Genomic DNA, 24,976 nt, shown 5'->3' on the forward strand with positions numbered 1-24,976 from the left:
GTTCAATTACAGTTGAAATCGATACGAGATTTTAGCGAGGAAAATCGCAATAAAAGATGTAATTTTGAGCAAAAGAAAATTGGTGTAATTGCCGTTTAAATTGTTTAATTTAAAAATTCAATCAATAGCAATAAAAAAAAATAGCCAAACTCTTCAGATTAAAAAGGCTTTATTTTATCAAATTTAAATTCAGGGGCCTTACTCCCTATTTCAACGAAAGAACTCGAGCCTAAATTTGAATTTACTTCCTAAAATAAATATTGCGTTTGTTGGTTGTTTTTTGAAAAGCGGAAAAGTTGCAATTGCGGGGTTTGATTAACTAACAAAACACATGGCTGCCTTTGATTTGTCTTGATTAGCTCACAAAAGCAAAAACGATTTATCTAACTTGAAATGCGGGTTTTTCTATAAATTTAATTTCTTTGCAAAAGCATATATTTGGCATTCGTTTCTAAGATTTTATAACAGAAATGACTCTTTTAATAAAAACTTGGATATGTTTAATAATAAACATTTTAAAATTTATTTATATAACTAAAAAAAAATATGATTTTAAACGCTTTTGATCCCCAAGTTTCTTTCAAAAACAAAGTCCTGTGTTAAAAAACAAATCAACCCCAAGTTTGAACTTTTTTCAAATTGGACACTACGGTCAAACTGTGATTTTTGAAATTGCGAATTCCGGTCACACTTGAAAACTATCGATAGGCACCGATAGACTGAGACAAAATAACGCCTCTCAATCGATAGAAAAAAACTCAGCCTAGGAAAATTGATTTTTCGCTCAAACCGAAAGCAACACCTTTGGCTTGGCTTTAATTACATTACAGGGAACCGAAGCGAATCCGAACCTCGGCCTTAAACTACAGACAAAGGAAAGCCCAAGACAAGATGGCAGCATCGCAGGTTGACCAGGTGAGCGAGGGGCCCAAATTGCACAAAAAAGCTTTCCGGCCGGAAAACGGCGTCGCCATTGTGCGGTAAATCAGGGAGATGAAATTTCCAATATTTCCAACTTTTCCCCATAGAAACGAGCCCTCAACAAGCTGAAGCACGACTTGGAGCCCTTCCGAACGGCCATCGTGGGAGCCTACGGCGTGCTCACCTGGGAGAAGCAGTACTACGCTGGAGTGGTCTTCGGAGCAACCAGCGTCCTTTACTTGCTCCTCTGGTGGCTGGACCTCTCCCTAATCACCCTGCTGTCGCTCCTCGGACTCATCACCCTCTTACTGGACTATGTGTTCCCCACGGTATCGCGTCTGCTCTTCGGCGGCGTCAACTGGGATGGCGACCAGGAGGCCAAGTTCGAGGACGTTTGCGGCCAGGTGTGCGCCGTCAAGAGCAACATGGTCTTATGGTACGACTACCTCTTCAAGGAGCGGAAATCCACAGTGGTAAGGGGATCCCAGAAGTATTTATTCAAGTACTTAAGTTAAAATTGTATACTCCTCCCAGTTTGTGATCGTCATTAGCCTGGGTCTCCTCGCTCTCGCCTGGATTGGAGCCATCTTCAACAATCTGCTGCTCATGTATCTGGCCACCCTGCTCATTGCCATGTGGCCGGGGCTGCAGAACAAGGACGTCTTCAAGGCCGTCACCCAGAAGGCCTCGAAGATCATCAACGAGAAGATCCAGTGCGGCAAGAGGAAGCTGCAGTAAAGAAATCACCCACATACACTCACCACCATTTGACCAAAAAATATTATAAAAGCCTAAGTCATCTACTTGCCATTATGCACTCATCGCATCACTAAATACACACACTCGAGCATTGAATTTGAAACTATGAATATCGTAAAGGATAAGTATTCTCAACGGATATCTAGCAAATCCCGTCGTGGCCCCATCACATCTCCTACTATAAGTTTGTAACATGTAAGACCGAAGGAATCTCGAAGCGAGGCGATCGGAGAGAGAGAGAAAAAGAACGCGCAACAAAAGACAAGACATTTTTGTGATTATTTTGTGAGTTAATTGAAATTTATGATAATCCCAAGTAAGATACAAAAGAACTTAAGCGTCTATTGAACTATATTTAAATAAAGATTTCAACTGAATAGATCAAATCACTTGCGGTCCCTCGATCTAGACCGCGTGCGGGATCTCACGTGCTTGCTCTTCTTGGTCTTCTTTTTGTGCTTGCTGGGATGTCGACGGTGGTTTTCATTCGAGCTGTTATCGCTCTCCAAACTGGAGTCGTCGTGGTCCGCCTTCTTCGATTTACTTTTGGACTTTTTCGAGTGCTTTCTGGACTTGCGGCTGGATGACTTTTTCTTGTGCTTCCTTCGCTCGTAGGCGGAGTCCGAGTCGCTTTCGGTGGACTCGCCCGTGTCGTCTGCCTCGTCCGAGCTGCTCTTCGGTCTTCTGCTGTTCCTGGGACTCTGTGAACTCCGCCTGTCACGCTCCTCGCGCTTACTTTTAGAGGAACTTCTGCTGCTGGGACTCGGCGAACGTCGACGCTCCTCCCGCCTAGATGTGGTGGAGCTACTGCTTCGCGAGTCCTGTACATATTTCTTTCTGTCCCGACCTTCTTCCTTGTAGGATTTGGCCTCTTCCTTGTGTGGCCTGTATGCTTTCCGGCTATCGTCCTCGTATTTCCTGCGATCTTCTTCCTTGTACGACTTTTTGTCTTCAATCTTGTAAGACCTTTTATCTTCTTCCTTGTAAGACCTTTTATCTTCTTCCTTGTAAGACCTTTTGTCTTCTTCCTTGTATCTCCTGCGATACTCGTCTTTGCCAGATCTCTGTTCCTCCGACTTATAACTCTTGCGATCTTGATCTCCGTCCCGGCGGTCTCTTTCCCTCCACTCTGTTGGCTTCTCCTCCTTCACAATGATCTGGCCGTGCTCATTTTCATGTTTCTTATACTCGTCGTACTTGGCAGAGTCTGAAAATATAAAATAATGTTACAATTGCTTAAGTTTATACAAAATATACGACTTACTTATGCACTTTCCATACTGGGCGTACTCCTTTTTCGACACTGGCTGGCAGAGAAACTCATTGAACGCCTCCTTGTTACCACCAATGGCCATTTTAACAATGACTCTGCCTGCATGATCATCGAATCCTTGGATTTGGCCATACTGATCCTTCTGTTTGCCGCCCAGGATGCGCACGTAGGCCTGCTTCTTGATCTCCAGCACTTCGTTTTTCTCCGGCTGCACCAGCAGTGCCTTGGGTTTGAGTGCTTTGTCAGCGCCCAAACCCATGCCCTTGGGTCGCAGGAAGGGCGCATCGTCAATTGGCCCCGAACCCTTCTTTTTTGGCGGCGGATCCACCCAACCCATGCCGCGCAGCATGGCCAGGCCAAACTGCTGGATGGGAATGTTGTCGTAGTCATCGAGTGTGGCCTCCTTGGCGCCATCGAGAGGCAGTTCGTCCGCTTTTACGGCGGGCAGAACGAGTTTCTGACCATCGAGGCCTTCGTCAGCATTATTTTGGCTGGCTGATATCAACTCCCGAGCTGCCCGCTGTTCCAGGCTTTCCGTAGCACCGCCTGCGGTGACCTCCGCAATGGATTGGGCCGCTGGAGTCACCTCCTCTGGGTCAAGTTCCTCCTCGCCCAGCAGAACCGCTCGTCGCCTCATCAAACTTGCCAAAGCGGACGAAGTCTTCTGCATTCCGATCATTTGGATGGTCAGCGGGGCGGCCTGCACTTTTTCCCTAAAAATAACCTTATTATAAAATAGTTAAAATAAATAATTGCAATTTAACTTACTCCACCGGCATGATTTCGTTTCCCTCCAAACATTTTATCAGTTCCACTTTGCTTTCCTCTTTTGGTTGCTTGCTCGGTAGGATATTCGGCTTCTTGGCCAATTTACTGAAGCCAAAAGATATCTTTTTGGCGTCCATGGCTTTGTTTTTTAACTAGTTAAAGGATTAACAACAAATAATAATAATAAATGGAAAAAGACGCCGAAATTGATCGTAAACAAATAGCGAATCAGCTGTTTTATGAAGAACTATCGATATCGGTAATTCGGCGCGTTTTCACCGCGTTCAAACTATCGCATCTCATTTTTATAGTTTATTCACACTACCAGGTTTCGAAATCGATAAATAAGCTTTTAAGTAATAACGATAGTTAATAAGGATTAATAATTTTCTTTAAAAAAAGGATATATTTAATACTGTTGATGTTTTTTAAAAACTGTCAATCATTTTGGTTTTATTTTGATACTCAATGCCAATTGAATAACACACTTTTTAGCATGTGTACGTTTTAATAATTAAAAAAAAAAGTATTGCAATAGTATTCATTAATAAAAATTAAAATATGTAGATCAAAATTTAAAAATTGTTCAATGGATATCGATCCGTATTTAATTTTGTAACAAAGTCACTGATCACCGTTCCCCGCACCTTCAACTCCGTGACATCGATAGCAAAAGCGGCCTAGTGTAAACCTATTGTTTGAAGCTATCGATACTCGAAAGAGCTGCTGCTTCGAATTGTAAAGAATTTGAATTAAACTCGTAAAGTATTAAGCTAATTAGCACAAAGTAAGTGAAAAATTAATGCAAATTAAGAGCAGGACGCAAGAGAAGTAAAATAAGAGCCGGTTCGCCCAGTTTTCTATCGAACCTTCTCGAATACGCGCAGTGTGTCATCGGCGGGCCTAACCTCACTCATTCTCTTTCGAACAGCGGCAGCGCCAGCACGAGTTCAATTGTTTTCACGCAGAAATAAATTAAACAGCCAGAAAGATGTTCGGTGGACAGCAGCCAATACTCGTGTTGAGTGAGTATGAAATTTGCACCGCGCAGAGCCCATTTCCAATCGAATTCCTCGCCGGCAGGTCAAAACACAAAGAGAGAATCGGGCCGCAAAGTGCAGTTGGAGAACATCCAAGCCGGAAAGGTATGCATGACTCACATGTCTGGGTTTTCTCGTGCTCCGCCGGCCATCTGCTGATTAAAACCCCCTTTTCCAGGCCATCGCCGATGTGATACGCACCTGCCTGGGGCCCCAGGCCATGCTGAAGATGCTGATGGACCCCATGGGCGGCATCGTGATGACCAACGACGGCAACGCCATCCTGCGCGAGATCACCGTGCAGCATCCGGCGGCCAAGAGCATGATCGAGATCGCCCGCACACAGGACGAGGAGGTGGGCGACGGCACCACCTCGGTCATCGTCCTGGCCGGCGAGATGCTGGCCGCCGCCGAGCCCTTCCTCCAGCAACAGATCCACCCCACCGTGATCATCCGCGCCTACCGCGAGGCCCTCGAGGACATCGTCGGCCACCTGCAGTCGCAGCTGAGCATCACGCTGGACGTCAAGGACAAGGCCAAGATGGCCGACGTGGTCAAGGCCTGCGTGGGCACCAAGTTCATCGGCAAGTGGTCCGACCTGGCCGTCAAGATCGCCCTGGACGCCGTCGAGACGGTGACGCTGAGCGAGAACGGTCGTCTGGAGGTTGACATCAAGCGGTAAGTTGGGAAGATCTATGTAACTTGACAGAGTTATAAAATATTACTAGTTTTTTAAACCAATTTTTGGGATGATTTCTGTAGATAAGGGCTTGAATAATTTTTTTAATTTTCCATATTAAAATTTATTTATTTTAAAATCTATTTAAAATTTTGCTGAAGATTTTACAATTTTTTATAATTGATTTTACTTTTTTAATTGTGGTTAAATGTTTTGCAGTAGAACGTTATTTTAATATTATTCAGGGTCCGTAAAAAATCCCTCACAATCTGTAATTTTGCTCAAATAAAATAATTTCAACATAGGGCGGTGATATTTGTCACAATAAAATTAGGAGTAACCAAGCAGGGCTGATGAATATTTAATATTTTTCTGATAAAAATCCCAACTGTTTTATACTGCTTTCTACTCAAAACATTTTCCTCATTTTTAAAATTTTGTGAGGGAAAAATGAGGAAAATAAAACCAAAGTGTGATATGTGATATTTACGAACCCTGATATTTTTTATCAGTTGCTTTAAAATACTTAGTCAATAAAGCCAAAAACTATAATATAAAATAACTGTATTTTTTATTATTTTTTTTTAATTTTTTCAAATATCCAATGAATTTAAAAAGTCCTATTAGTGGAGATAATCGAATATATTTCCTCAAGAAATTTAATTTTTTCATTAATTCCTATTTATTTTTTTTTATTTTTTATTTATTTTTTTTTTTTATTATTTATTGTTTATTTGAAGAAATACCATATTCGTTTAAATTAAATTGTTACATTTTCCCATAGCTATGCCAAGGTGGAGAAGATTCCCGGCGGCGCCATCGAGGAGTCGTGCGTGCTGAAGGGCGTGATGATCAACAAGGACGTGACGCACGCCAAGATGCGCCGCCACATCGAGAATCCCCGCATCGTGCTGCTCGACTGCTCGCTGGAGTACAAGAAGGGCGAGAGCCAGACCAACGTGGAGATCATCGGGGAGCAGGACTTCACCCGCATGCTGCAGATCGAGGAGGAGTTTGTGCAGCGCATCTGCGCGGACATCATTGCCGTGAAGCCGGATCTGGTCTTCACCGAGAAGGGTGTCTCCGATCTCGCCCAGCACTATTTGCTGAAGGCCGGCATCACGGCCATCCGTCGTCTGCGCAAGACCGACAATCTGCGCATTGCTCGCGCCTGCGGTGCCACCATCGTTAATCGCACCGAGGAGCTGACCGAGAAGGATGTGGGCACGGGCGCCGGCCTGTTCGAGGTGAAGAAGATCGGCGACGAGTACTTCACGTTCGTGACGGAGTGCAAGGAGCCCAAGGCCTGCACCATTCTGCTGCGCGGCGCCAGCAAGGACATTCTGAACGAGACGGAGCGCAACCTGCAGGACGCCCTGCACGTGGCCCGCAACTTGGTGCTGGAGCCGCGCCTGGTGGCCGGCGGCGGAGCCGTCGAGATGGCCGCCTCCCAGCTGCTGACGCGCAAGCAGGTCAAGGGACCCTACACGGCGGTGGCCCACGCCCTGGAGATCATACCGCGCACGCTGGCCCAGAACTGCGGAGCCAACACGATCCGTGCCCTGACCGCCCTGCGCGCCAAGCACGCCTCCCACACCGGCGAGGGCGTCTGCGCCTGGGGAATTGACGGCGAGACCGGCGAGATTGTGGACATGAACGTCAAGAACATCTGGGAGCCGCTGGCCGTCAAGCTGCAGACCTACAAGACCGCCGTCGAGACGGCCATCCTGCTGCTGCGCATCGACGACATCGTCTCGGGATCGAAGAAACGCGGCGGCAACGAGCCCACCAACCCGGCCGCCATGGCCCAGGGTCAGGAGTAGTAGCCTGCGATCAACCACGTGTATTAATAATGCTTACTATCCTTTAATACTTAATTTAACACACAAAAAAGAAACAAAACCCACACACGCCACCCCAAATGTTTAACATTTAGCTTGGGCCAGGCAATGCTGGCTTCTCTGCGAGGAGGAAACGCATCCGCGGGCCGCCTACACACACAAATTCTGCTGCATTTGCTCTCATTAACAGTACACAAATAAAATTGTTAAAACTCATAATTGCATTGTTTAAATTACATTTTGATTTGCGGCATGCTTCGAGTGGAATTATTTCAGTATAATTTACGAAAACTAAACATTTTGTGTCCCTCGGTACATTTGTAAAAACTTTTATAAATATTGAAATACATGAAAACATTTTACAAATGTAATTAGTTGTTAAGCTCAACTAATTTTCGACTTTCTGTCAGCATTTTTTTGCCTCATCCACAACATAAAGCCTTTCGTCCATCAGTTTGAGAACCTCCAAGCCAATTGAAGTGAAGTGGGGATGCAGAAAGCGGGCAAACAGCTCCAAGCAGTTGGGTTCCTCCTGATCCCCATCCAACTGGAGGTAATCCCCAAGCCAGGACAGCAGTGGTGGCTTGTGGGAGTGCACAATGCTGGGCACACTGAGGAGCAGCTCGGTCCTTTGGATATCCTTCCCGAAATCCTCTGGAGCATCAGAGCGACAAGCCAAGTAGAGCATTTCGTAGGGCTGTTTCTGGGTGAGATCCGCTTGCGGAGGAGCAATCAGTTTATGATCTGTGCTGAGTTTGTACCATCGGAGCTTGTGCAGCAATCTCAGGTGCCAGCTGGGCAGTAGCTGTTGCTCCAGGGCCAACTGATGAAGCGTTGAATTGGTGCACCAGATGGCCACCAGGGAGCGGGAGTGGGTGAGCCTGGAGAGCGGGATGAGCGACAGTTGGTCATTGCTCAGCATCGAGTAGCCCAGCTCCTGCTTGGTTTTCTTCAACCGGCGGATGTACTTATTCCGCCACGGAGGATCCAGCACGATGAGATCGTAGGTGGGCAGGAGTTGGTGCAGCAGAGCCGTCAGATTCTCCACATTGTGGTTGTAGAATCGGGATCGATTGGGAATCAAGTATACGCCGCTTGGTCCCTGGAACTGCTGCATCCGTCCGCTTTCGTTGGCTCCATGGAGTTGGGGCAGTTCGTAGGCGTCTTCCCAGTGCCTCTCCATCGTTGGAGTTTCCTGTTCTTCAAGAGCCTTTGGCAGAAGCTCTAGATATCCATTTACCATCTTCAAATCTTCCAAAGATACCAGCTCTTCCTCGCTGGGTTTCCTCTTGCGCTTCCTGGACTTGGTTCCCTCATTTTCCTGGTGCGTCTTCTTGGCCTGAAAATGGAAGAGCTCAGGCCTGAGCTGGAATTCGCCATATGCTTCGTTTATTAGCTTCCTGTGGTCCAAGAACACTGCGAGTTTTGTATCTTCAACCTTCTTTTGTAAATTTAACATATTCCAAAATTAAATTGTAAGATATTTTGTATCTACCAATCATCCCTGTTCCTATCGATAGTTTTTCAGAGCGCCAAAAATACAAAATATATTTTTATATTTTTAAATTTATTTTGTCCATTTTTTACCCACGTTAAAACCTTTGCTTTAGCTCTCATTTACTAAAAATTTGGTATATTTATGCCTAGAGAAATCATTCTTCATTTTCGTCTTTTTTCTTCAAATAAATATAATAACTGACTGGAACCATAAACCCAATCAGTGCACCGCCTAGATGGCAAACTACTATTATTTGATAATCTCAGGTGAGCCGTTTTTCTACTTTACCTGCCATCATAGAGGTGAGGAATCTTAGGTTTTTTTGAAAATAGATGTAATCCAAAATATCATAGGCATTTAGGATGTAATAAGTAAATAATAAAGAACTTAGAATTAGCCATATGATCGCATATGGCACCAAAAATCGAAAATATTTCTGCGAGTTAAAGCTATAATTAATACTCAACAAATTTGATATGTGAAAAATTACCTTCTTCTTATAGATGAAGTACATGGATGGTAAAAGGAGAAGCACCCACAAAAGTAGAAGTCCATACGACACGACATATTTATATATTTCAAGCGGGACTGAATAATCTTGAGAGATAAAAATGGATAAAGGGATAGCCACAGCCAGAAAAATGAGAATATAAATTGAATTTTTGCGTCTTGATACTTTTTTACACATTTTATTAATTTGGTTGTTGTTTAAAGAACTTCTGAGTGACAATAAAATCCTGGGATTTAATTAAGATATTACCTCTATATAGTTTATCTCTTACTCGTGGATTTATCACAAATATTATACAATACTAAACATTCCTTCACAAAAAACAACCACTTTGGTTGTGGCTTAAATCAAAATAATCTCTCATATGGGTAAGCAAATTCGCATGGAGTCTCAGATGTCCGCGACGGTTGTAGTAATTAAGCTCCTCCGTGGAATTTTCTGCTACAAATCTCAGCATCGTCCAAATGCCCAGCTCATATTTGCACCGAAGAGGATTATGTCTTTGCGTTCCTTGCAGGACGAAGAAGGCGGGCGAAGATTCTACATTGAACTTTTTGGGGACACTTACTTCATGTATATCCATCTTATACAGTCGCACCGACTCCTGTTTCAGTCTATCGCCCAGCCTATCCAGATTTATCATTAGCCTTTTATTAACCTCTGTGCCATCCTGCAGAGAGTTGTAGAAACATATAGCTATATCTTCATCGGAGGCATACAGAAGTTCGTTCCAACTGTCCAAGCTGATTTCCTCCACCTTTGACTCCTTGGTGGTGGGTTCCTTTACATTCCCCCCTATCACCTCTTCACAGAAATCCCTTAGGCTCTCCAGATTGGGCAATTTTGGACCAGCGAAATCACCAAAGAAGAACACTTCACCAGTCGAACCAATGGCGTAGATGAGTGGGAATGAATCCACGGAGAAACCATCGTCGTCACGAAAGAAGCTAAAATCCTCCTCATTAAAGATATAAGACTGCCACATATCGTCGACGTAAAAGTCCATCTCGGCACTCAGAACTTGTGGAGCAGCTAGTTGGTAGACCATTTCCACATACTTTTCCAGAGCTCCAAAATCATCGGCAAAGACATGGAGCATTACGAGTGTGGGTCTCTTGTGGATTTCCCAGGTCTGTCGCAACTTTCCAAAGTTGGGAAGACGCTGCAGTCGGTCCTTATACTTTTCCGGAAAGAAGGTTGTGAAGTTCGGAGGCGCCGGGTTGTAGCCGCAGTAATATCGCGACATGGTCACTGAATTAGGTTGCTCCTACAAATGAAATCAGCCGGTTAACTGACTCACCATCTGGTTAGTCATAATATTTGTTTATCTCTAGAGGTGGGTTTAATTTGTTAAAATATCGATAGAACATGTGGGTAACCGCTCAACTTAAAAAAACAATTTTATACTTTTTTAAAATTAAATTTAAGACCAATAAAATTAATTTTCCATTTCTAGTTGACAAATACTTAATGATTTCCATGAAATAATTGTTAAAATAATGGAGGGAAACTACAAATGCTTGGTTGAAATCTACGTTAACTAAATAATTACATTTATCTTTTGATATATGACAACAGTACGTATGCGTGATAAATCTGAAGGCAATGTATAGTCGAAGGACGCATAAAGTGTAGAACCCAATTCTTTTTTAGAAAAGCATCGGAATGAAAAAACACCGTTACCAAGCAACTTGCCACCAGCAACGCTTGTTTACTAAGAAAACAATCAAATATTTTAACAAAAAGTATAGAGTGGCACTCTCAATCTAGACCGAAATTAGTAACTAAGATCCATGGCTGACCAAAGCGAACTGGACCAGTTGGCCACTGCCGAGCTACTGAGACTGCAGCGCCAGCATCGGGGTCTCCAACTGGACCTTCGAGGACTTCTCGAGGAGAAGGCCAAACGACTGAAGAAACAGAACCACATGATTAACGTACTGCAAGTGGAGCACCAGAAGCTTAAAGAGGAAATCAAGACCCTCGAGGGAGGCACTCATGCCCGAAAGAACACTTATGTGGGTGGCTAATTAATGGATTAGTGTCTTTTATCAATAGAATAACACTCTTGCAGAGGGAGAAACACCTAGGAACTCTTCAGGGACAGCAGGCGGATCTCCAGAGAGTTCTTCAAAATGAGCGGACCAATCTGTGGGAACTGGAGGGACACATCCGAAAAATGGAAAAGGAGATCGATGCCCTGCGGCGCAATGAAGTGCCTGATAACTGCTACAAGGACACCATTTGCAAGGTCCAGAAGAGTGTGGTGAAACTGGAGAACCGCTTGGATGTGGTAAATAAGAAGTGCAGCGATGTGCTCACGGAAAACAGCAAGATGCGGGACGCCATTAATCACATGCTGCAGGATCGGTAAGAAACGGTTTTATTTTTTCCCATTTTTTGAAAAATATTGGAAGGTAATCCTTAATGAAACATGCGAAAATTTGTTGGAAAAATAGTGACCACTTTGTCACCTTTTTACTTTTCTCATAATTTAATAAATAATGAGTTAACGATTTTCCATTTATTTTAAACTCTACAGGGCTAACTTCAACGACATGTGGCAGTCGATGGTCACTCAGTTCAACGAGGGCAAGAAATTCATCATGGATTTAATAGATCAGTCTACTCTGGCCTTCGACCAGCGGGAAGAGCTGTGCAACAAACTATCAGTGCTGAAGGATCGGAACGAAAACGACAAGGTTATGCATATCCAGGAGATGCGGGAGATGCAACGCCGCTTGGAGCACGATGCCAAGTTGCAGAAGTTCTTTGACATTAAGGGACAGAAGCGACTTAACCCGGAGTTGGAGCAACGTGAACTGGACAAGAAGCAGAGCCAGAAGGAGAACTATGAGAGGCAGTTGCTCGAATACAAGGAGATTATCGAGAAGATCAAGTTGCTCTACGGCGAGGAGGATGCGGAGCGACTGGTGGCCCAATTCAAGAGGCAGGAGGACGAGAACTTTGCCCTCTTCAATTATGTCAATGAACTAAGTCACGAGGTGGAGGTCTTGAACGACTCCACTCAGGAACTACAGGATGAAATAGGTGGGATTACATATGTTTTATCAAAGATTCTTAAAAAACTTTTACCATGTAATACCAAATTACAGAACGTCAGAAATCGGAGCAGACCGAAAAGGAGTTGAAGCTTAAGACTGAGGCCCTGGATTATCTGAATGCCGAAAAGGAGAGAATTGAGCAACTGGCGGTGGAGACCAGGGAAAAGAAGCGCACTTTGAGCATCCGACTGGAACAGCTTCTCAAGGGCATCGAGGATATATTTAGGTGCGATCTTTACAGATTTTCCTTCCCCATTTACTCACAGACAATATCTTTGCAGACAATTGGCCTGTGATGATGCTCCCATCCTAAATGTACTCAGTACCAAGACCTTTTTGACAGTACACAATGTGAAGCTTTTCATTGGCGTTATTGAACGTAGGGTCAATCTGATCATCAGCGCCATTAATATCGAGGATAACTCCAACAAAATACTGGCCCGGAAAGATCGCGTTCCCAAATTCAACATTCGAGAATCGGCCAAGACTAAAAATTAAGAATAAATAAATTTAAAATTGATTTGTAACCGAATTCCATGGTTCTTAAGAGTATATGCTTAACCGATATGTCTTCAATAAAATATATTTCCTTAATAAAGGAATGAAAGATTTATAAGGTTGGATTTAGTTAGTTGTATAAGTATTTGAATTTCTGGATGTAAGTATACGTTGTAAAGAATTAGGTTATATCACTTACAATGTGAAAGTCTGACCTTTTTGGGACTAGTTTTATTTGTTTTATTATTTTTCTTATATCTTAAACTAGCATTGGCTGGGGAACAAAAAAATATGGCCGCCGAATCTCTGCCTATAAATCTATTATAATCGCAAGGGAGCTAAATTTGATACAGGACTCAGGACCTGGTCTCCACGCTTCTGTTGATCGCATTTCGGATCATGTCCTCGAAGTACTGGATATTGGTCATTACAGTGAGACTGTGGGCACACTGATCTGCATTGGGCGCATTGCTGATTACCCCCCAGAGGAAATAGCGAGCGGCACTACGGGAGGAGAAGGTGTTGGTCTTCAGCTCGGCGGTAAATCCGCCGCCACTGTCGCCCTGGCAGGCCAGCGATTTGCCCTGCGTGAAGATGCAGAACTTGTCCGCCTGAATGTCCCCCAGATTCTGGCGGCAATCGGAGTTGGACTTGGAAACAGCGGGCACAAATTGCAGCTCGTGTTTATTCTCGATGCTCCAGCCAGCGAATTTTCCCTGCGTCCCATTCGTCACGCTCTCCTTCTCCGCAAAGGTGGCGAAATAGACGCAAATGGGCCGGATCACGTGGCTCAGCTCGAAGGGCTCGTCGAGGGTCAGCAGGGCCAGATCCTGGAAATAGTTATCTGTCCTGCCCTTATAGTCACTGTATAATGATAATAAAACAAGGATTAATATAAACTTTATTACATTTTCTGACAACTTACGGTGGTATTTCGATGAGTCTCACATCCCGCCGCTTGTCATCCGGCGTGGTCTCCCCGTAGTTGCGATAGAACTTGGCCCCGATCACCCGGAATGTATCGTAGCTATAGGGCAGCCGGGTGCCCTCGTCGTATACGCAATGGGCGGCGGTTATGACGAGATCCGGGGTGAGCAGCGATCCCCCGCACTGGAAATGGTAGTCCTTCTCGTTGTGCCACACATATCTACAAAAAGGGAATTTTAATCCAAAGTTTTGAGTAGATATATATAAAAGACTTACAGGCCCACATGCCAGGGCACAACCGTGTTGTTGATGGTATATCCGTTGGCAGAGAAGCTCTTGGTGGGCGTGGCTATCTGACCGCAATCCTGTTCGCATCGCTGACGACCTCTGTTCCAGTAGCCACCCTTCATGCACCTCATTTCCGGCAGACTGCTTAGGGTCTTGAATCCCGTGGAGCAGACAAACTTGACTTCCGTTCCGGGTGGATGGAAGGGTTTGCGGCAGTCCACCTGCTGTCCATTGTGGGTGCACAAGGCCTTGGTGGAGTAGCCATCGAATTCGCCGGAGGTGCTGCAGTATTCTAGTAAAATAGAGAACATGTGATAAACTTTCCCTTTCCAACAACCCTGAACAAAGTTACTTACTCACGCATTTGGGGATCGTGGAAGTACTCCACTTCCTCGTGGCACAGTAGCTGGTCTCCTCACCTTCCAACACAAAACCCTTCTGGCAGGAGAAGCGCACAGTTCCGCGGGTGACGGCTCCAGTTATCAGACGGTTTCCATCACCAGTCAAGATGGGTCTTTCCTCGCCTATAGGCAGAGGGCATCCAACCAGCTCCAGCGGCGTCTCAACGGGCGAGGGTGTTGTGACCTTCCTGGTCGTGTTGCACAGCAAAGGAGCCTCATCGGAGCCATCATAGCAGTCGTTCTCCCCGTTGCAGGACAACGAGCCCGAAATGCAGCCACCAGTTCCGCACTTGAAGGAGTACGCCGGACATTCCATATGACCGCACAGTTCCACGGATTCATCGAAGCCCGTTCCATCCGCACAGTCGTCCTTGCCGTCGCACAGAAAATTGCCCTTGTCCAGGCAAATTCCAGAGGGGCACTTGAACTCATTATCCCTAAAAAAAATTTAAATTAGGGTATAAAAAAAAGGTATATTAAATAACCCTTTATAATACTTACTGGCAATTGCCCTGAAGACGTCGATCGTACTGGCGTATATCATCTTCGTTGCCGCAACGCAACAGCGTTTCGTCGGAGCCATCGGCACACTCCTTCTGTGAATTGCAGCCCGCTGTCCCGATCACACACGCTCCATACGTGCACTGGAAATAGGGTTTGGAGCAGTGCTGTCGCTGGGAAACACAAGTCAAGGCCGTTTCATCGGATCCATCCGGACAATTCTTTTCGCCATTGCAGACATTAAACTGCGAAATGCAGCTGCCGTTATCACACTCGAACTCCAAACTGTCACATGCCGCAAATACTGCAATAAGGTTCGCCACAATGCCATTTTATTTTCCAAAAGATATTAAATCATTTACCAATTATACAAAGATTATATAGACAAAGTAATTGGAGTGGTGCTTTTGATTTAAATATTGGCAACTTTAACTAAATATTCTCTATGTCATATACAGTGTTTCTTTAGTAATATTGATTCATTATTAATCCATTATTTCTTAAGGGGGTTTTTATTAGATTGCATATTTACTGAATAGTAATATTTCCTAGGTGAATTAAATCTGATGTGAAAACTGCCGGCACTTAACTAGAATAGCACGCTTTTATATTATTTATTTCCGTAAACAGTCGCTCTCAATTTAAACTTAGAGAGCACATATTAACAAACGAAAATTCAGAGATAAACAGATGACTGATGGGAATGCAACGCGCGACTTCAAGATGAACCGGCTTGAATCTTGTTTTGAGAATCACTCTCTGAGAGCAACTTCGATTTGTAAAACCGTTTGTACATGACAGTATGTATACAACCAAAGCTCGCATATATGTACGAAAATGTTTATTTTCGATTCGTATTATCATTTTGAACTTTACTCACTTGTTCTGAGCCTCAATGAGAACGCGCAAAGAAGCAATAGATTTGATAAAACCGATTTCAGATGCATAATCTCTGCGTTACAGTTTATTTATCGGATGCACTACTAATGCACTTGGGAGCTAAAAACACTCACATAGGTAAGGCTAAATAAAGTGCGTACTGATAAAAGTCGCTTGGAAAGCACGTGCGGCCGAGCTAATAACGATTCCGACCGAGCTCACAAAGGGAACTGAGCTGAAGTATTTTTAAGCTGGATCTTATAATAACAATCACAAAACACGTTTTAAGAGCACTGATCAAATCGATTTCAGTGCTAAGAGTCTTGTGCGTCTTGTCTTTTATAATAGCGGACGATTAAATAGTGAATATTGAATTTTATATTTTTAGTTTAATCCATTTTGTCAAGTACTTGTTTTGGACATAAAAAAATCGGTGTAATTTTAAGTTTAAAATTTAGCTACAAAAAATGAATTTGTTTAATATGACTTATTGTTGGTAAACACCGAAACTATAATTTTATTTTCTTTATTTTTCGATCATTTCTATGAAAGCTGTAGGATATAGTTTTCCCATCAAGTGCGTTCCGAATTAATTATACTTATACTATCTGACCTGAAAGATAGTCGTGTTCTTAACCTTATACCTGGTATCTACAATCTGTTACTTACCATATACCTATTATCTACATTCTGTATGTAATGTTGAAGTAGAACTCGTGTAAATATACTGTTGCCCTTGTTTACAAAGTAAAATCAAGTTGTAAAATGTAAGTAGAAATCGTGTAAATATACTGTGTATTAGTGTACAATGTAAAAAATTAAGTGGTGGGTAGATAAAAAACAAAGTGCATAAAGTAGATGACTATTCTTGAGCGCCCTTTTCTAAAATTTGTATTGCATTGTCAGCATCCTTCAAGCATCGACCCGGTAAAATATTTCGTCATACCATTTTGGATGTAGAATCAAGAATTTTTTATCCAATTTCCCGTAATTCCAGGACTACTGGAGGGGACCCATTACTTGCCAATAAAAATACAAAGGCAATTCATAAATTGTTTAAATCGTTTTGTTTAATTTATTTGTTTCATTTTCCACATTCTCACTGGTTGCTGTTTGTTTTGTGTTTTTCTTTTACGTATAGTTCATATTGATAATTTACAACTTACGGAGCTAACATAGAATGGCTTTAAATTAGAGTTAAATAGATTAAGTATAAACGGAGCTTGCGGGTCCAATCGGCGATCGCGGGGAGGGGAAAGTACGAGTAGAAAATGTAGCTGCAAAGTATTTGTAGGACTGATCTGATCGTTATTTAGGAAAAGTAGTTATCTCGATCTGGATAGGCTGCTCGGCCCGCCTGTCCGAGGGTCGGAGAGTTTAAACTTTAAAGTAAAAGCCACTAGCAATGTACACGTAAGTAGCGATTATTATTACTACGAATGCACTGGTATTACTTAAGTGAGTAGTAGGTAAATGGTAGGATGCAGTACTATATGCAAGACCCCTCCGAATCGGTCTCTTTTTTACGTATATCTGTTGCTACGATAATCCACATTTAAATATTCAAGTATTGTATTTTAGCGTCTATTCTTGGTTTGCGGTGGCGGGGAATACCCCAATCGATCCACGCCTCTCATTCGCCACTTTTTCGTTCAGTGTATGTATACAGTAACGTATTTCGGTTCGCGTTTAAAATCTATAACATTTAACTTATTCTTATTTACGTATTTGCATCTGCCTCCGTTCCGTTCCGCAGATATTTCTCTCTTATTGTTTGTCCTTTTTATACTCGATCCATATAAATACATAAATATATATCAAGATTTATATATATATAATATATCTATAATCGAATCTTAGGCTCTAGTTACGTATACATCTTGTGCAGGGCAATCGTTGGATCCCCCAACTGGGACAAGTTCGGAAACTCAACTGAAGGACCAAGTTTCGCCTTGTGGCTTCTTGATTCGAGCACAGCTCGTTGGGATCCACTAAACTATATATGGTATCGGTATCGTAAACGTTAAGTTATCGGTATATGGGTATCTCTATAGAGCGTACAACTCACGATCATTTAACGGAACGAGATCAAAAGCAATTTCGCATGCAAGCGGGCAGCCCGCAAACTCTCAAACAACTCAGGCTCTAATTACACTGGGAGAACAGAACAGAAAATCGCAATGGCAAAACTAAAATAATAACACAACAATCGAATTCGTTTTCTCATTGTTTTTTTTCAGATTTTTTCAAAACCAATAATTTATTTGCGTTTGCCGGGGCAAACGGTTTGTCGTACTCTTCTCGCCGCTTCTGTTGGATAATCTCATAAACGCTTGTCATTAAACTAAACATAATAATAATAAAATTAGGCATTAATTTAATTTAAAAGGTAAACACACTACACATTACTTAAAGAAACAGCTTCACTCTAGTCGTTTGGGCGAGAACTAAACAAATTCGTTTAAAAATAAACAGAGTTAACTAAAATTGCATTATTTTATTTAATAAGCACAAACTATACACATTCAAATATTCGATCCTCCCAAAAACGTTGGTTTTTCGTTTCGCAATATGTTTACTTGGCTAACAAATTCTATTTATATTCAAGTTAAAGTTTAATAGTTTTCTTTTGTTTTTCGTTTCCTTTGTCACGTATCTTAAATTGGTTTAGAACTGGTTTTTACCAAAAATTCATATCAACAGAATTTTGCTCGCGCTCAACATTTTATTTTGTGTGTTTTTTTTTTAATTTTTGAGTATTTTTCGCGAAAATTAATTTAAACATAGCAGTAAGCAACAAAGGGGCAGGACAGAGGTTTTAATTTCGAGTGGTCTCTCTACATGTGGTAAAAATAAATCTTACGTTTGCGAATTTTTGTTAATTTTTTTCGTTTGGAACTAAATTAAACTTTCTTTTTTTCCTCGTTTAATTCTAAGTAGGTTTATAATCTGCGCTCTTTCCACTACTTTTATTTACTTAGCCTAGTTAATTAGTTTGTAGTTTTGTTTCATTTACGTATTTTCGGTTGCTGCTCAAACGCTTGAAATAATTCCATTAGGTTCGATTTAGGTTAAGTTTCGTATTCGCACAAGTACCATCAAAATATTTAAATATTATTCATTTAAGTAAATAGTTCATTTGTTTACAATATAGTTGCTTTGTATCTGTCTCTGCGCCATTCCGCCTAATTCTTCCCTACAGATCTATAGACCATCTACTGATCTAAATGTCCTCCTTGGACCGCCGCCGCCGCAGCCGCTGCCGCCGCCGCCTTCTGGGCCTGCGCCTGCTTCTCCTGCTCGTTCAGCTCCTTGATCGCCTGGATCTCCTTCTTCAGCTTCATCCGCCGGTTCTGGAACCAGATCTTGATCTGCCGCTCCGTCAGGCAGAGCGCGTGCGCCATCTCGATTCTCCGTCTGCGGGTCAGATAGTGATTCGTGTGGAACTCCTTCTCCAGCTCGAGCGTCTGGTAGCGGGTGTATGTCTGTCGGCCGCGTCTTCGCAGACCATTTGTACCTGTAGAATAGAGAAAAATTGGAGTTAGAAATTTATCAAATTATATTTTAGAAAATATTTTTATTTCAATATGGACCTGAAATTACAGATTAATTATAAATAAATAAAATCTTCAAATCAGGTCCAAACTAAATTTTAGATTGGGTGAAAAAACATTGACAAAGTGTTTGATTCTGTATTTATTTATATTTTTCCTTTTACCAGACTAATTAATTTTAAAAATTGCAACTTAGGAATTTTTAAGAGCATGTTTCAGCAATTTATTCTGTGCTTTAAAACGATTTCCATTTTGATTGGTTTATGAATTCAAAATAAAATTTTTTTGCAGTTCAAAACATTGACAAAATGTACGGCTATTTATATTTGGCCTTTCATCGGGCAAATTAAATTGAAAAATTGCAACAAGCTGCTCAACATTTGTTTGCTGTTCGCCGTTGTTTGGCCAAGTCGTAAATATAAATTCTCCTTTTTGCCAGCGATCATCAAGCAGCTTGAACGTAGGCCGGAATTGCTTAAGAGGGGGGCTACAAGGAAAGGAGATCATGGAAAGAAAAAATACATTTCATTTTTACGAGTTTCGCCATTTGCAGTTGTGGTTTTTGTTTCTGCGGGATCGCGAGATCGTTACTTTAAATTGATCGTTTGCCGCTGCACCGCCGATGTTGCTGCCGTGCTGTCATTGCAACCGCATCGAAATGCTGCCACATCCAGTCATCCTACCAGCCAGCCACATTAAAATGAAAAGGAGAAACGTGCGAGCACTCGGCACTGGGGAGATGTGATGGCGAATGTGGCTACTTAAATTGCAGTTATGCCAGATAATGCCCGTTTAATTGGCAACCTGAGAGTCCAAATGAGATGGGCAGGGGGATCCAGAGGGGCCAGGGGAGCTGGAGAGCCAGAAGTCGCATCAACAGGGCAGCACAATGCCGTGTTTAATCTCTGATTTTAAATATTTATGAAGTTTAATTTGCCTTCAAGTGCAATAACTCAATTTCGTGTGTGCAAATGCACTGCAGCTGTCTCTCGCCCATCTCCCGTCGAAGAAGAGGACCAGACATTGTCTGATTTTATCGAAATCCCCCATCCCCATCCCCACATCCACAATCCACCCAACTTTCGCATTTTGGACACCAACCAGGTCTTTCTCCTGGGCCTGGGCACAATGTTAACTTAAATATTATGAGCATTTATTATGTTATAAATTTGGCCTAAAGGTATTAACAAATTTATGCCGACACGAAAGTCATAAAGTGAAAACGCATTTATCTTTCACTCATACACAAGCATTTTGCCGGCACACGTTTATTACGTTGCGAGTGCAATTGTATGTGGGTGGTGGAAATAAATGGCGAAAAAATTTTATAGACAATAAAAATGATATGGAAATAAAATGGCCAGGATGCAAACAAAGAAATTATCATCTCTTGCATACAGGCAAATAAATTGGCTTAATGCGGCTTTATTTTATTTTTAAAATGCCTTGCAAGAATTATAAAGACCCATTTAATGTGCGAGAAAATTGGTCAGTGACAGGTCACAAGATTTGCGATGCGTCAGTTTATGGCAATTTGTCGAATATATACTTTTAATTCCACAAAGGCTGCAGAAATAAGACCGAGAAATAAGAGATCTGTATATTTTTACTATGATTTTGTTTACTTTTCGTGGAGATTACTGATTTAAACTGCTATAGGAATTTCAATTAAACAAAGATTCTCCCCTCGCAGAATTCCCTTGTACATTTCGAGTACACTCCGCTCGATTCAGAGCCAAACAAGCAGCGTAAAAGGCATAAATAAATTTATTTAGCTCTAAACCTGTTTGCTGATTAACTTAAATCCCCGGCAGTCGTGCCAGCTCCTTTGCCTGGAATACATCACGCTGAGGTTTAGCAAAAGTTTCATTTTATTTAGGACTTGCGAAAGGAATGGCACTGGAAGACTCGACTTGAGGAGTGCGTGAGCTTTGCTCGGCAATTTTAAATGGAATTTGTCACTCGGCGACCGACTATTTTATCGTAACTCCCTTCCCACCAAAAAAGAAGAGAAGAAAAATCCCTTTCCCAGTCAGCTTGGTATATGCAAAAATAAACTTTTTACGAAACTTTGCTTTGCCTCGATTTTTTTCCCCCCGTCGACTTTCCTCTGCCGCTTAGATTTTTTCCAGTTCTGGCCAAGTTTCGGAATTTATTATGCGAAAAAGTGCGAAATTCATTTTGCTGGCTCGCTTCTTTGCTTCTTCTTCATCTGCGTCCTGCTGTGCTGTGCCATTTTCTTTTGTAGACTTTTGGAAAATTTTTGTGTATTTCTAAGTACATAATTTAAATGCTGGTATGTGAGGGCTGAGGGGGCGGTGGAAATGGAGGTGGAGGTGGCACAATAAAACTTTGTATGGCAAGGCGCGAAATTTCTCGTAGATAATTTAAACGAGGAAGAAACGGAGGTGGACTGGGGGTGTGAGTCTAGGAAATCTTTTTTTCCGAATATTTATTCTGTTCCAGTTGGTTTTCCATGGGGCCTTTCCATGGTTTTCCTTCGGCCGCCCTGAAGATACATTTTCAAGGTTTTGTCGACTCCGTCTTCTTGTTTTTTCTCCTGCTCGCTTCTCTCTTTTTTTTGGGTAGCACAGCTGCGCCTGGGTCCCCAGTACGTGTTATATTTTTTAACTTAAATTCCTCAGGGATTTAAAGTTTTGACAGTTTACGTGTTTCCCATTTGCAGCGAACTTTGAACCGAAACGGAGCGATATCTGTATGCCCGTCTCGCTCCGTCTTAGGGGAGTGACTCACCCCCGGATTCAGAGCGTTGCTGGCGGCCATAAATCTCCAGGTGACGCCGACTCCATGTTGCATGCGGCACATCGTGTGATCTATGCTTCTATTATAACTATTTATATACACAGATGCGGGGCTATGTGTAGCACATATACACACTACTTATATTTAATTCGATTTTGTTCTTCGGCCTTATCTTTCACTCTTTCTAATTTATGTTTTGTTTTTGTCCTCGTCACGTGCTATCTGAGATGAGATTTCTACTTTTACCAGAGAAATTGGGGAGCTGATAAGCTGGAATTCGGATGGGCACATTCCTGGTATGTATTGTATGTATCTCCCAGATACAATACTTAGATTACGTGGAATTGTACAAGAAATAAAACTTTCGGCTGCCATTTATAACATCTCAGGCCCAACCGGAAATTAATTGCCTTTATTTCTTCCCAGAAACCCAAGCCCAAAGGACACGCGGAAGGAACCCTTTTTGGACGGGGGAAAGCTGCCAAAAAGCGAGAAGAGAAATCGATTGGCCATCGATTAGTTGGATGGCATGTGTGTCCCATACCAAGCCATACGCATTTTATTCGCAATTTAATTAAATCTATTTTCGTGCGTGTTTGTCAGGGGCGTGTTTCACCTTCCGTATATGATGTACACACACCCACCGACATCTGCTGGATATATAAAGATATATAGCCGTATATATATATAGGTGGGCTATGCCCCCCTCCCGAGATTCGAATTCGAGTGTCTATAAAACAATTAAATGCGACTCAGCTCCGGTTGAGGTTGACTGCGAGACGGAAAACTAATTTTCCGCACTGCCAATCGAGCACCACTAAATCTGTCAATTAAATTGGCCGCAGGGAGTACGAGCAGGAGGGGGCGTGGCCTTCTTGGATGTCTCTCTGTGCTCAGACGTGATTATGGCCCCTATATCCCCATGGCTATGACTGGGACTACGACGACTGTGCCTATGCCTATGCCACATATTGATGCTTGCGGTGGCAAATGCGCAATTGAGTTGCAATTGCCAGCACAAACACGAACGCAATCCAAGTATCTGCAACCTGCAACTTGCTGCTTGCTACTTGCAACTGCAGCTGCCGGTGCGGTTATCAAATTTTGAGATACACGTTTAGGGTGTGTGCACCCCCAACTTGGCCGAGTATCTTATGGTTGTCGCAGCCAGGAATTGAATTTTCCATTTTTCCCGAGTCCCGTATTCCGTATTCCAAATACCGAATTCCAACTCACAAGGCAATCAGAGTTTTTAATTGCTTTTCGAAGGCGGGGAGAATCAGAAACAAATCTGCATTTGCAACTAGGCGCTGGTAATTGAGATTTTCCCTGGGCCTCTTGATCAAAAACCGAAAAAATGATGTGCCAAGTGCCGGTTCTTCGCACGAGGAATTGGGATCGTTTCGATTCGATTCGGATCGCGGAATTCGTGGCGCGTACAGCCTCCCAAATTGCAATGCCCTGGCGTAATTGTGGCCAAAAAAAAAGGGCACCTCTGGTGAAATTTCAGCCAGATCGCCGATAAAATCCGCTTAACGAAAGGGGCTTAAGCCGCACGCACAGTTTTGGTACTTTTTTCTCTCCCTTTTTAATATATATGGTATGTTTTCTTTTTATTTCGGTAATTTCGGCTTGCAAGCGCAACTCTCAATGGCCGCCTGATGATCTGAGAAGTGAAACGGGCGACTGGAAACTGGTTCCGCCTCGCCGGGCTGACTGGATCTGGATATGGCGGCGTATCTTCTTACGCATGCCCAGGATCGTCTGAGGCAAAGGGGCTTCTCTCCTCTCGTCATTAAAATAATTCATTGCCAGTTGCTCGCGGTAGCTGCCGGTGCAACAGGTAGCAGGTCGCCTCGATTCAGGGCCACTGACCAGCGATCCATATTCCATGTGGGACCAACCGATCCCCGGTATTTTGTGGCATCTTCCCAGTTTTGAGTTACGACTGGGCCTGTTGAGCTTGCAATTTAGCAGGGGCAGCCTTTGTCTTGGGGGGAAAACGTAGGCCGAAAAGGGGGTTCGGTGAGTGGTGACGAAAGCGGCTAAACCTCTTACAAGTTACCAATAAAAAAGCGAAAATTCTTTACTTTAATTGGGTAAAAAATCGTATTATTTTTGAGCCGATTTAATTTCTGTAAACCCAATTGATTGAAAACCTTTTAAAATATTTCCAAAAGTCTGCTTTTTTCCCATTCCAAGTGATTAGCGTTTTCCCTTTCATGTTCAAGTTTGGAGCGTTACTTTTGGGCCGGCATGTCATGGCAATTAAAACCCAATTTGTGTATGAATGAATACATTTGACTGTTTATTGTCTCTATTCAGTATGTGAATTGTATAATAATGCCATCATTGGCACACCGAACCAAAGCCGAACGATGGCTGAGTGACCCAGTGCCCCAAGCTCAGCGTCTGGAGTTCAAAACCCATGGCGCGTCGAAGCTGAACGCGGAATTTGATGTGGGTTTATCTTAATAGCTCAATTAATGAGCGATGTGAACGCCGCCGTACCCCTTTTCTCCCTATCTCCCGAAAAAAAATAGAAGAGGAAAAATAAATAAATATATGTGAACGCGACACGCCATTGCCATATTTACATAGACCCCGAACCGAATCATCATCTAGGGGCTTGTAGATATACTCGTATGTATATTATACCAGCCGAGTGTGTGAGTGCGGAACGCCTTCCCATCGTGCTTTAACCTCGGCGTCATCATTAAAATAATCAACGACTCTATTTTGGCTCCGTTTCAAGTTCTATTTCCATTTCCAGTTTCATCTTCATAGACAGACAGATACGGATTCAGATA

General features: G+C 42.7%; 8 protein-coding genes across 13 annotated transcripts in view; 3 read left to right on the forward strand and 5 right to left on the reverse strand.

The window, feature by feature from the left end:
- The first annotated feature begins 723 nt into the window (after positions 1–723).
- Arl6IP1 (ADP-ribosylation factor-like 6 interacting protein 1) lies at positions 724–2,066 on the forward strand. Its single transcript, XM_017149076.3, has 3 exons — positions 724–915; positions 1,029–1,394; positions 1,456–2,066. Exons 1-3 carry the CDS (start codon positions 892–894, stop codon positions 1,657–1,659), a joined length of 594 nt encoding a protein of 197 aa, XP_017004565.2. The 5' UTR covers positions 724–891; the 3' UTR covers positions 1,660–2,066.
- On the reverse strand, positions 1,950–5,020 carry LOC108062408 (G-patch domain and KOW motifs-containing protein). Of its 3 annotated transcripts, none has more exons than XM_070217948.1 (4): positions 4,882–5,020; positions 3,722–3,873; positions 2,945–3,666; positions 1,950–2,887 (listed from the first exon to the last, which is right to left on the reverse strand). In XM_070217948.1, exons 2-4 carry the CDS (start codon positions 3,856–3,858, stop codon positions 2,067–2,069), a joined length of 1,680 nt encoding a protein of 559 aa, XP_070074049.1. In that variant the 5' UTR covers positions 3,859–3,873; positions 4,882–5,020; the 3' UTR covers positions 1,950–2,066. The 3 variants fall into 3 exon arrangements, with proteins under 3 accessions (XP_070074049.1, XP_070074048.1, XP_070074047.1); XM_070217947.1 differs by lacking the exon at positions 4,882–5,020 and adding an exon at positions 4,630–4,768; XM_070217946.1 differs by lacking the exon at positions 4,882–5,020 and adding an exon at positions 4,591–4,727.
- CCT3 (chaperonin containing TCP1 subunit 3) lies at positions 4,653–7,500 on the forward strand. The gene is made up of 4 exons (XM_017149051.3): positions 4,653–4,746; positions 4,805–4,866; positions 4,940–5,439; positions 6,225–7,500. Exons 1-4 carry the CDS (start codon positions 4,713–4,715, stop codon positions 7,261–7,263), a joined length of 1,635 nt encoding a protein of 544 aa, XP_017004540.1. The 5' UTR covers positions 4,653–4,712; the 3' UTR covers positions 7,264–7,500.
- Positions 7,501–7,523: 23 nt separating this feature from the next.
- Mettl4 (Methyltransferase like 4) lies at positions 7,524–8,740 on the reverse strand. Its single transcript, XM_044394182.2, has one exon. It carries the CDS (start codon positions 8,738–8,740, stop codon positions 7,688–7,690), a length of 1,053 nt encoding a protein of 350 aa, XP_044250117.1. The 3' UTR covers positions 7,524–7,687.
- A 228-nt stretch (positions 8,741–8,968) lies between these two features.
- On the reverse strand, positions 8,969–10,606 carry LOC108062397 (probable protein disulfide-isomerase ER-60). Its single transcript, XM_017149053.3, has 3 exons — positions 9,270–10,606; positions 9,068–9,215; positions 8,969–9,010 (listed from the first exon to the last, which is right to left on the reverse strand). The coding sequence occupies exon 1, from the start codon at positions 10,534–10,536 to the stop codon at positions 9,604–9,606; it is 933 nt and encodes a 310-aa protein (XP_017004542.2). The 5' UTR covers positions 10,537–10,606; the 3' UTR covers positions 8,969–9,010; positions 9,068–9,215; positions 9,270–9,603.
- Positions 10,607–11,023: 417 nt separating this feature from the next.
- Positions 11,024–12,951, forward strand: Ccdc114 (Coiled-coil domain containing protein 114). Its single transcript, XM_017149078.3, has 5 exons — positions 11,024–11,308; positions 11,365–11,660; positions 11,833–12,341; positions 12,407–12,581; positions 12,637–12,951. Exons 1-5 carry the CDS (start codon positions 11,084–11,086, stop codon positions 12,851–12,853), a joined length of 1,422 nt encoding a protein of 473 aa, XP_017004567.2. The 5' UTR covers positions 11,024–11,083; the 3' UTR covers positions 12,854–12,951.
- Positions 12,952–13,069: 118 nt separating this feature from the next.
- Positions 13,070–16,067, reverse strand: modSP (modular serine protease). Its single transcript, XM_017149077.2, has 6 exons — positions 15,851–16,067; positions 14,971–15,274; positions 14,425–14,906; positions 14,057–14,360; positions 13,779–14,000; positions 13,070–13,717 (listed from the first exon to the last, which is right to left on the reverse strand). Exons 1-6 carry the CDS (start codon positions 15,915–15,917, stop codon positions 13,210–13,212), a joined length of 1,887 nt encoding a protein of 628 aa, XP_017004566.2. The 5' UTR covers positions 15,918–16,067; the 3' UTR covers positions 13,070–13,209.
- Positions 16,068–16,897: 830 nt separating this feature from the next.
- The window catches only part of Ubx (Ultrabithorax), an 81,282-nt gene continuing 73,203 nt past the window's right edge, over positions 16,898–24,976 (reverse strand). For all 4 annotated transcript variants that reach the window (XM_017149029.3, XM_017149028.3, XM_017149026.3 and 1 more), the window contains one exon: positions 16,898–19,366. In XM_017149029.3, the coding sequence (XP_017004518.1) occupies positions 19,065–19,366 (302 nt within the window). In that variant the 3' untranslated portion in view covers positions 16,898–19,064. The remainder of the gene's footprint in view (positions 19,367–24,976) is intronic.

Source organism: Drosophila takahashii, chromosome 3R, assembly GCF_030179915.1.
Source record: "Drosophila takahashii strain IR98-3 E-12201 chromosome 3R, DtakHiC1v2, whole genome shotgun sequence".
NCBI lineage: Eukaryota > Metazoa > Arthropoda > Insecta > Diptera > Drosophilidae > Drosophila > Drosophila takahashii.

Bases quoted from the DNA above. Each gene is read 5' to 3' on its own strand.
- Arl6IP1 (XM_017149076.3), top strand. From the start codon at position 892: ATGGCAGCATCGCAGGTTGACCAG. The intron at 916-1,028 runs GTGAGCGAGGGG...TTTTCCCCATAG, and splicing joins CAGCATCGCAGGTTGACCAG to AAACGAGCCCTCAACAAGCT. The intron at 1,395-1,455 runs GTAAGGGGATCC...TACTCCTCCCAG, and splicing joins AGGAGCGGAAATCCACAGTG to TTTGTGATCGTCATTAGCCT.
- LOC108062408 (XM_070217946.1), bottom strand. From the start codon at position 4,638: ATGAGTGAGGTTAGGCCCGCCGATGACACACTGCGCGTATTCGAGAAG. The intron at 3,874-4,590 runs GTTCGATAGAAA...TCCTTTAACTAG, and splicing joins CACTGCGCGTATTCGAGAAG to TTAAAAAACAAAGCCATGGA. The intron at 2,888-2,944 runs GTAAGTCGTATA...TTATATTTTCAG, and splicing joins CCAGTATGGAAAGTGCATAA to ACTCTGCCAAGTACGACGAG.
- CCT3 (XM_017149051.3), top strand. From the start codon at position 4,713: ATGTTCGGTGGACAGCAGCCAATACTCGTGTTGA. The intron at 4,747-4,804 runs GTGAGTATGAAA...CCTCGCCGGCAG, and splicing joins GCAGCCAATACTCGTGTTGA to GTCAAAACACAAAGAGAGAA. The intron at 4,867-4,939 runs GTATGCATGACT...CCCCTTTTCCAG, and splicing joins AGAACATCCAAGCCGGAAAG to GCCATCGCCGATGTGATACG.
- Mettl4 (XM_044394182.2), bottom strand. From the start codon at position 8,740: ATGTTAAATTTACAAAAGAAGGTTGAAGATACAAAACTCGCAGTGTTC.
- LOC108062397 (XM_017149053.3), bottom strand. From the start codon at position 10,536: ATGTCGCGATATTACTGCGGCTACAACCCGGCGCCTCCGAACTTCACA.
- Ccdc114 (XM_017149078.3), top strand. From the start codon at position 11,084: ATGGCTGACCAAAGCGAACTGGACCAGTTGGCCACTGCCGAGCTACTG. The intron at 11,661-11,832 runs GTAAGAAACGGT...TAAACTCTACAG, and splicing joins AATCACATGCTGCAGGATCG to GGCTAACTTCAACGACATGT. The intron at 12,582-12,636 runs GTGCGATCTTTA...ATATCTTTGCAG, and splicing joins GGCATCGAGGATATATTTAG to ACAATTGGCCTGTGATGATG.
- modSP (XM_017149077.2), bottom strand. From the start codon at position 15,917: ATGCATCTGAAATCGGTTTTATCAAATCTATTGCTTCTTTGCGCGTTC. The intron at 14,361-14,424 runs GTAAGTAACTTT...CTATTTTACTAG, and splicing joins CACGATCCCCAAATGCGTGA to AATACTGCAGCACCTCCGGC. The intron at 14,001-14,056 runs GTAAGTCTTTTA...CCCTTTTTGTAG, and splicing joins GTGCCCTGGCATGTGGGCCT to ATATGTGTGGCACAACGAGA.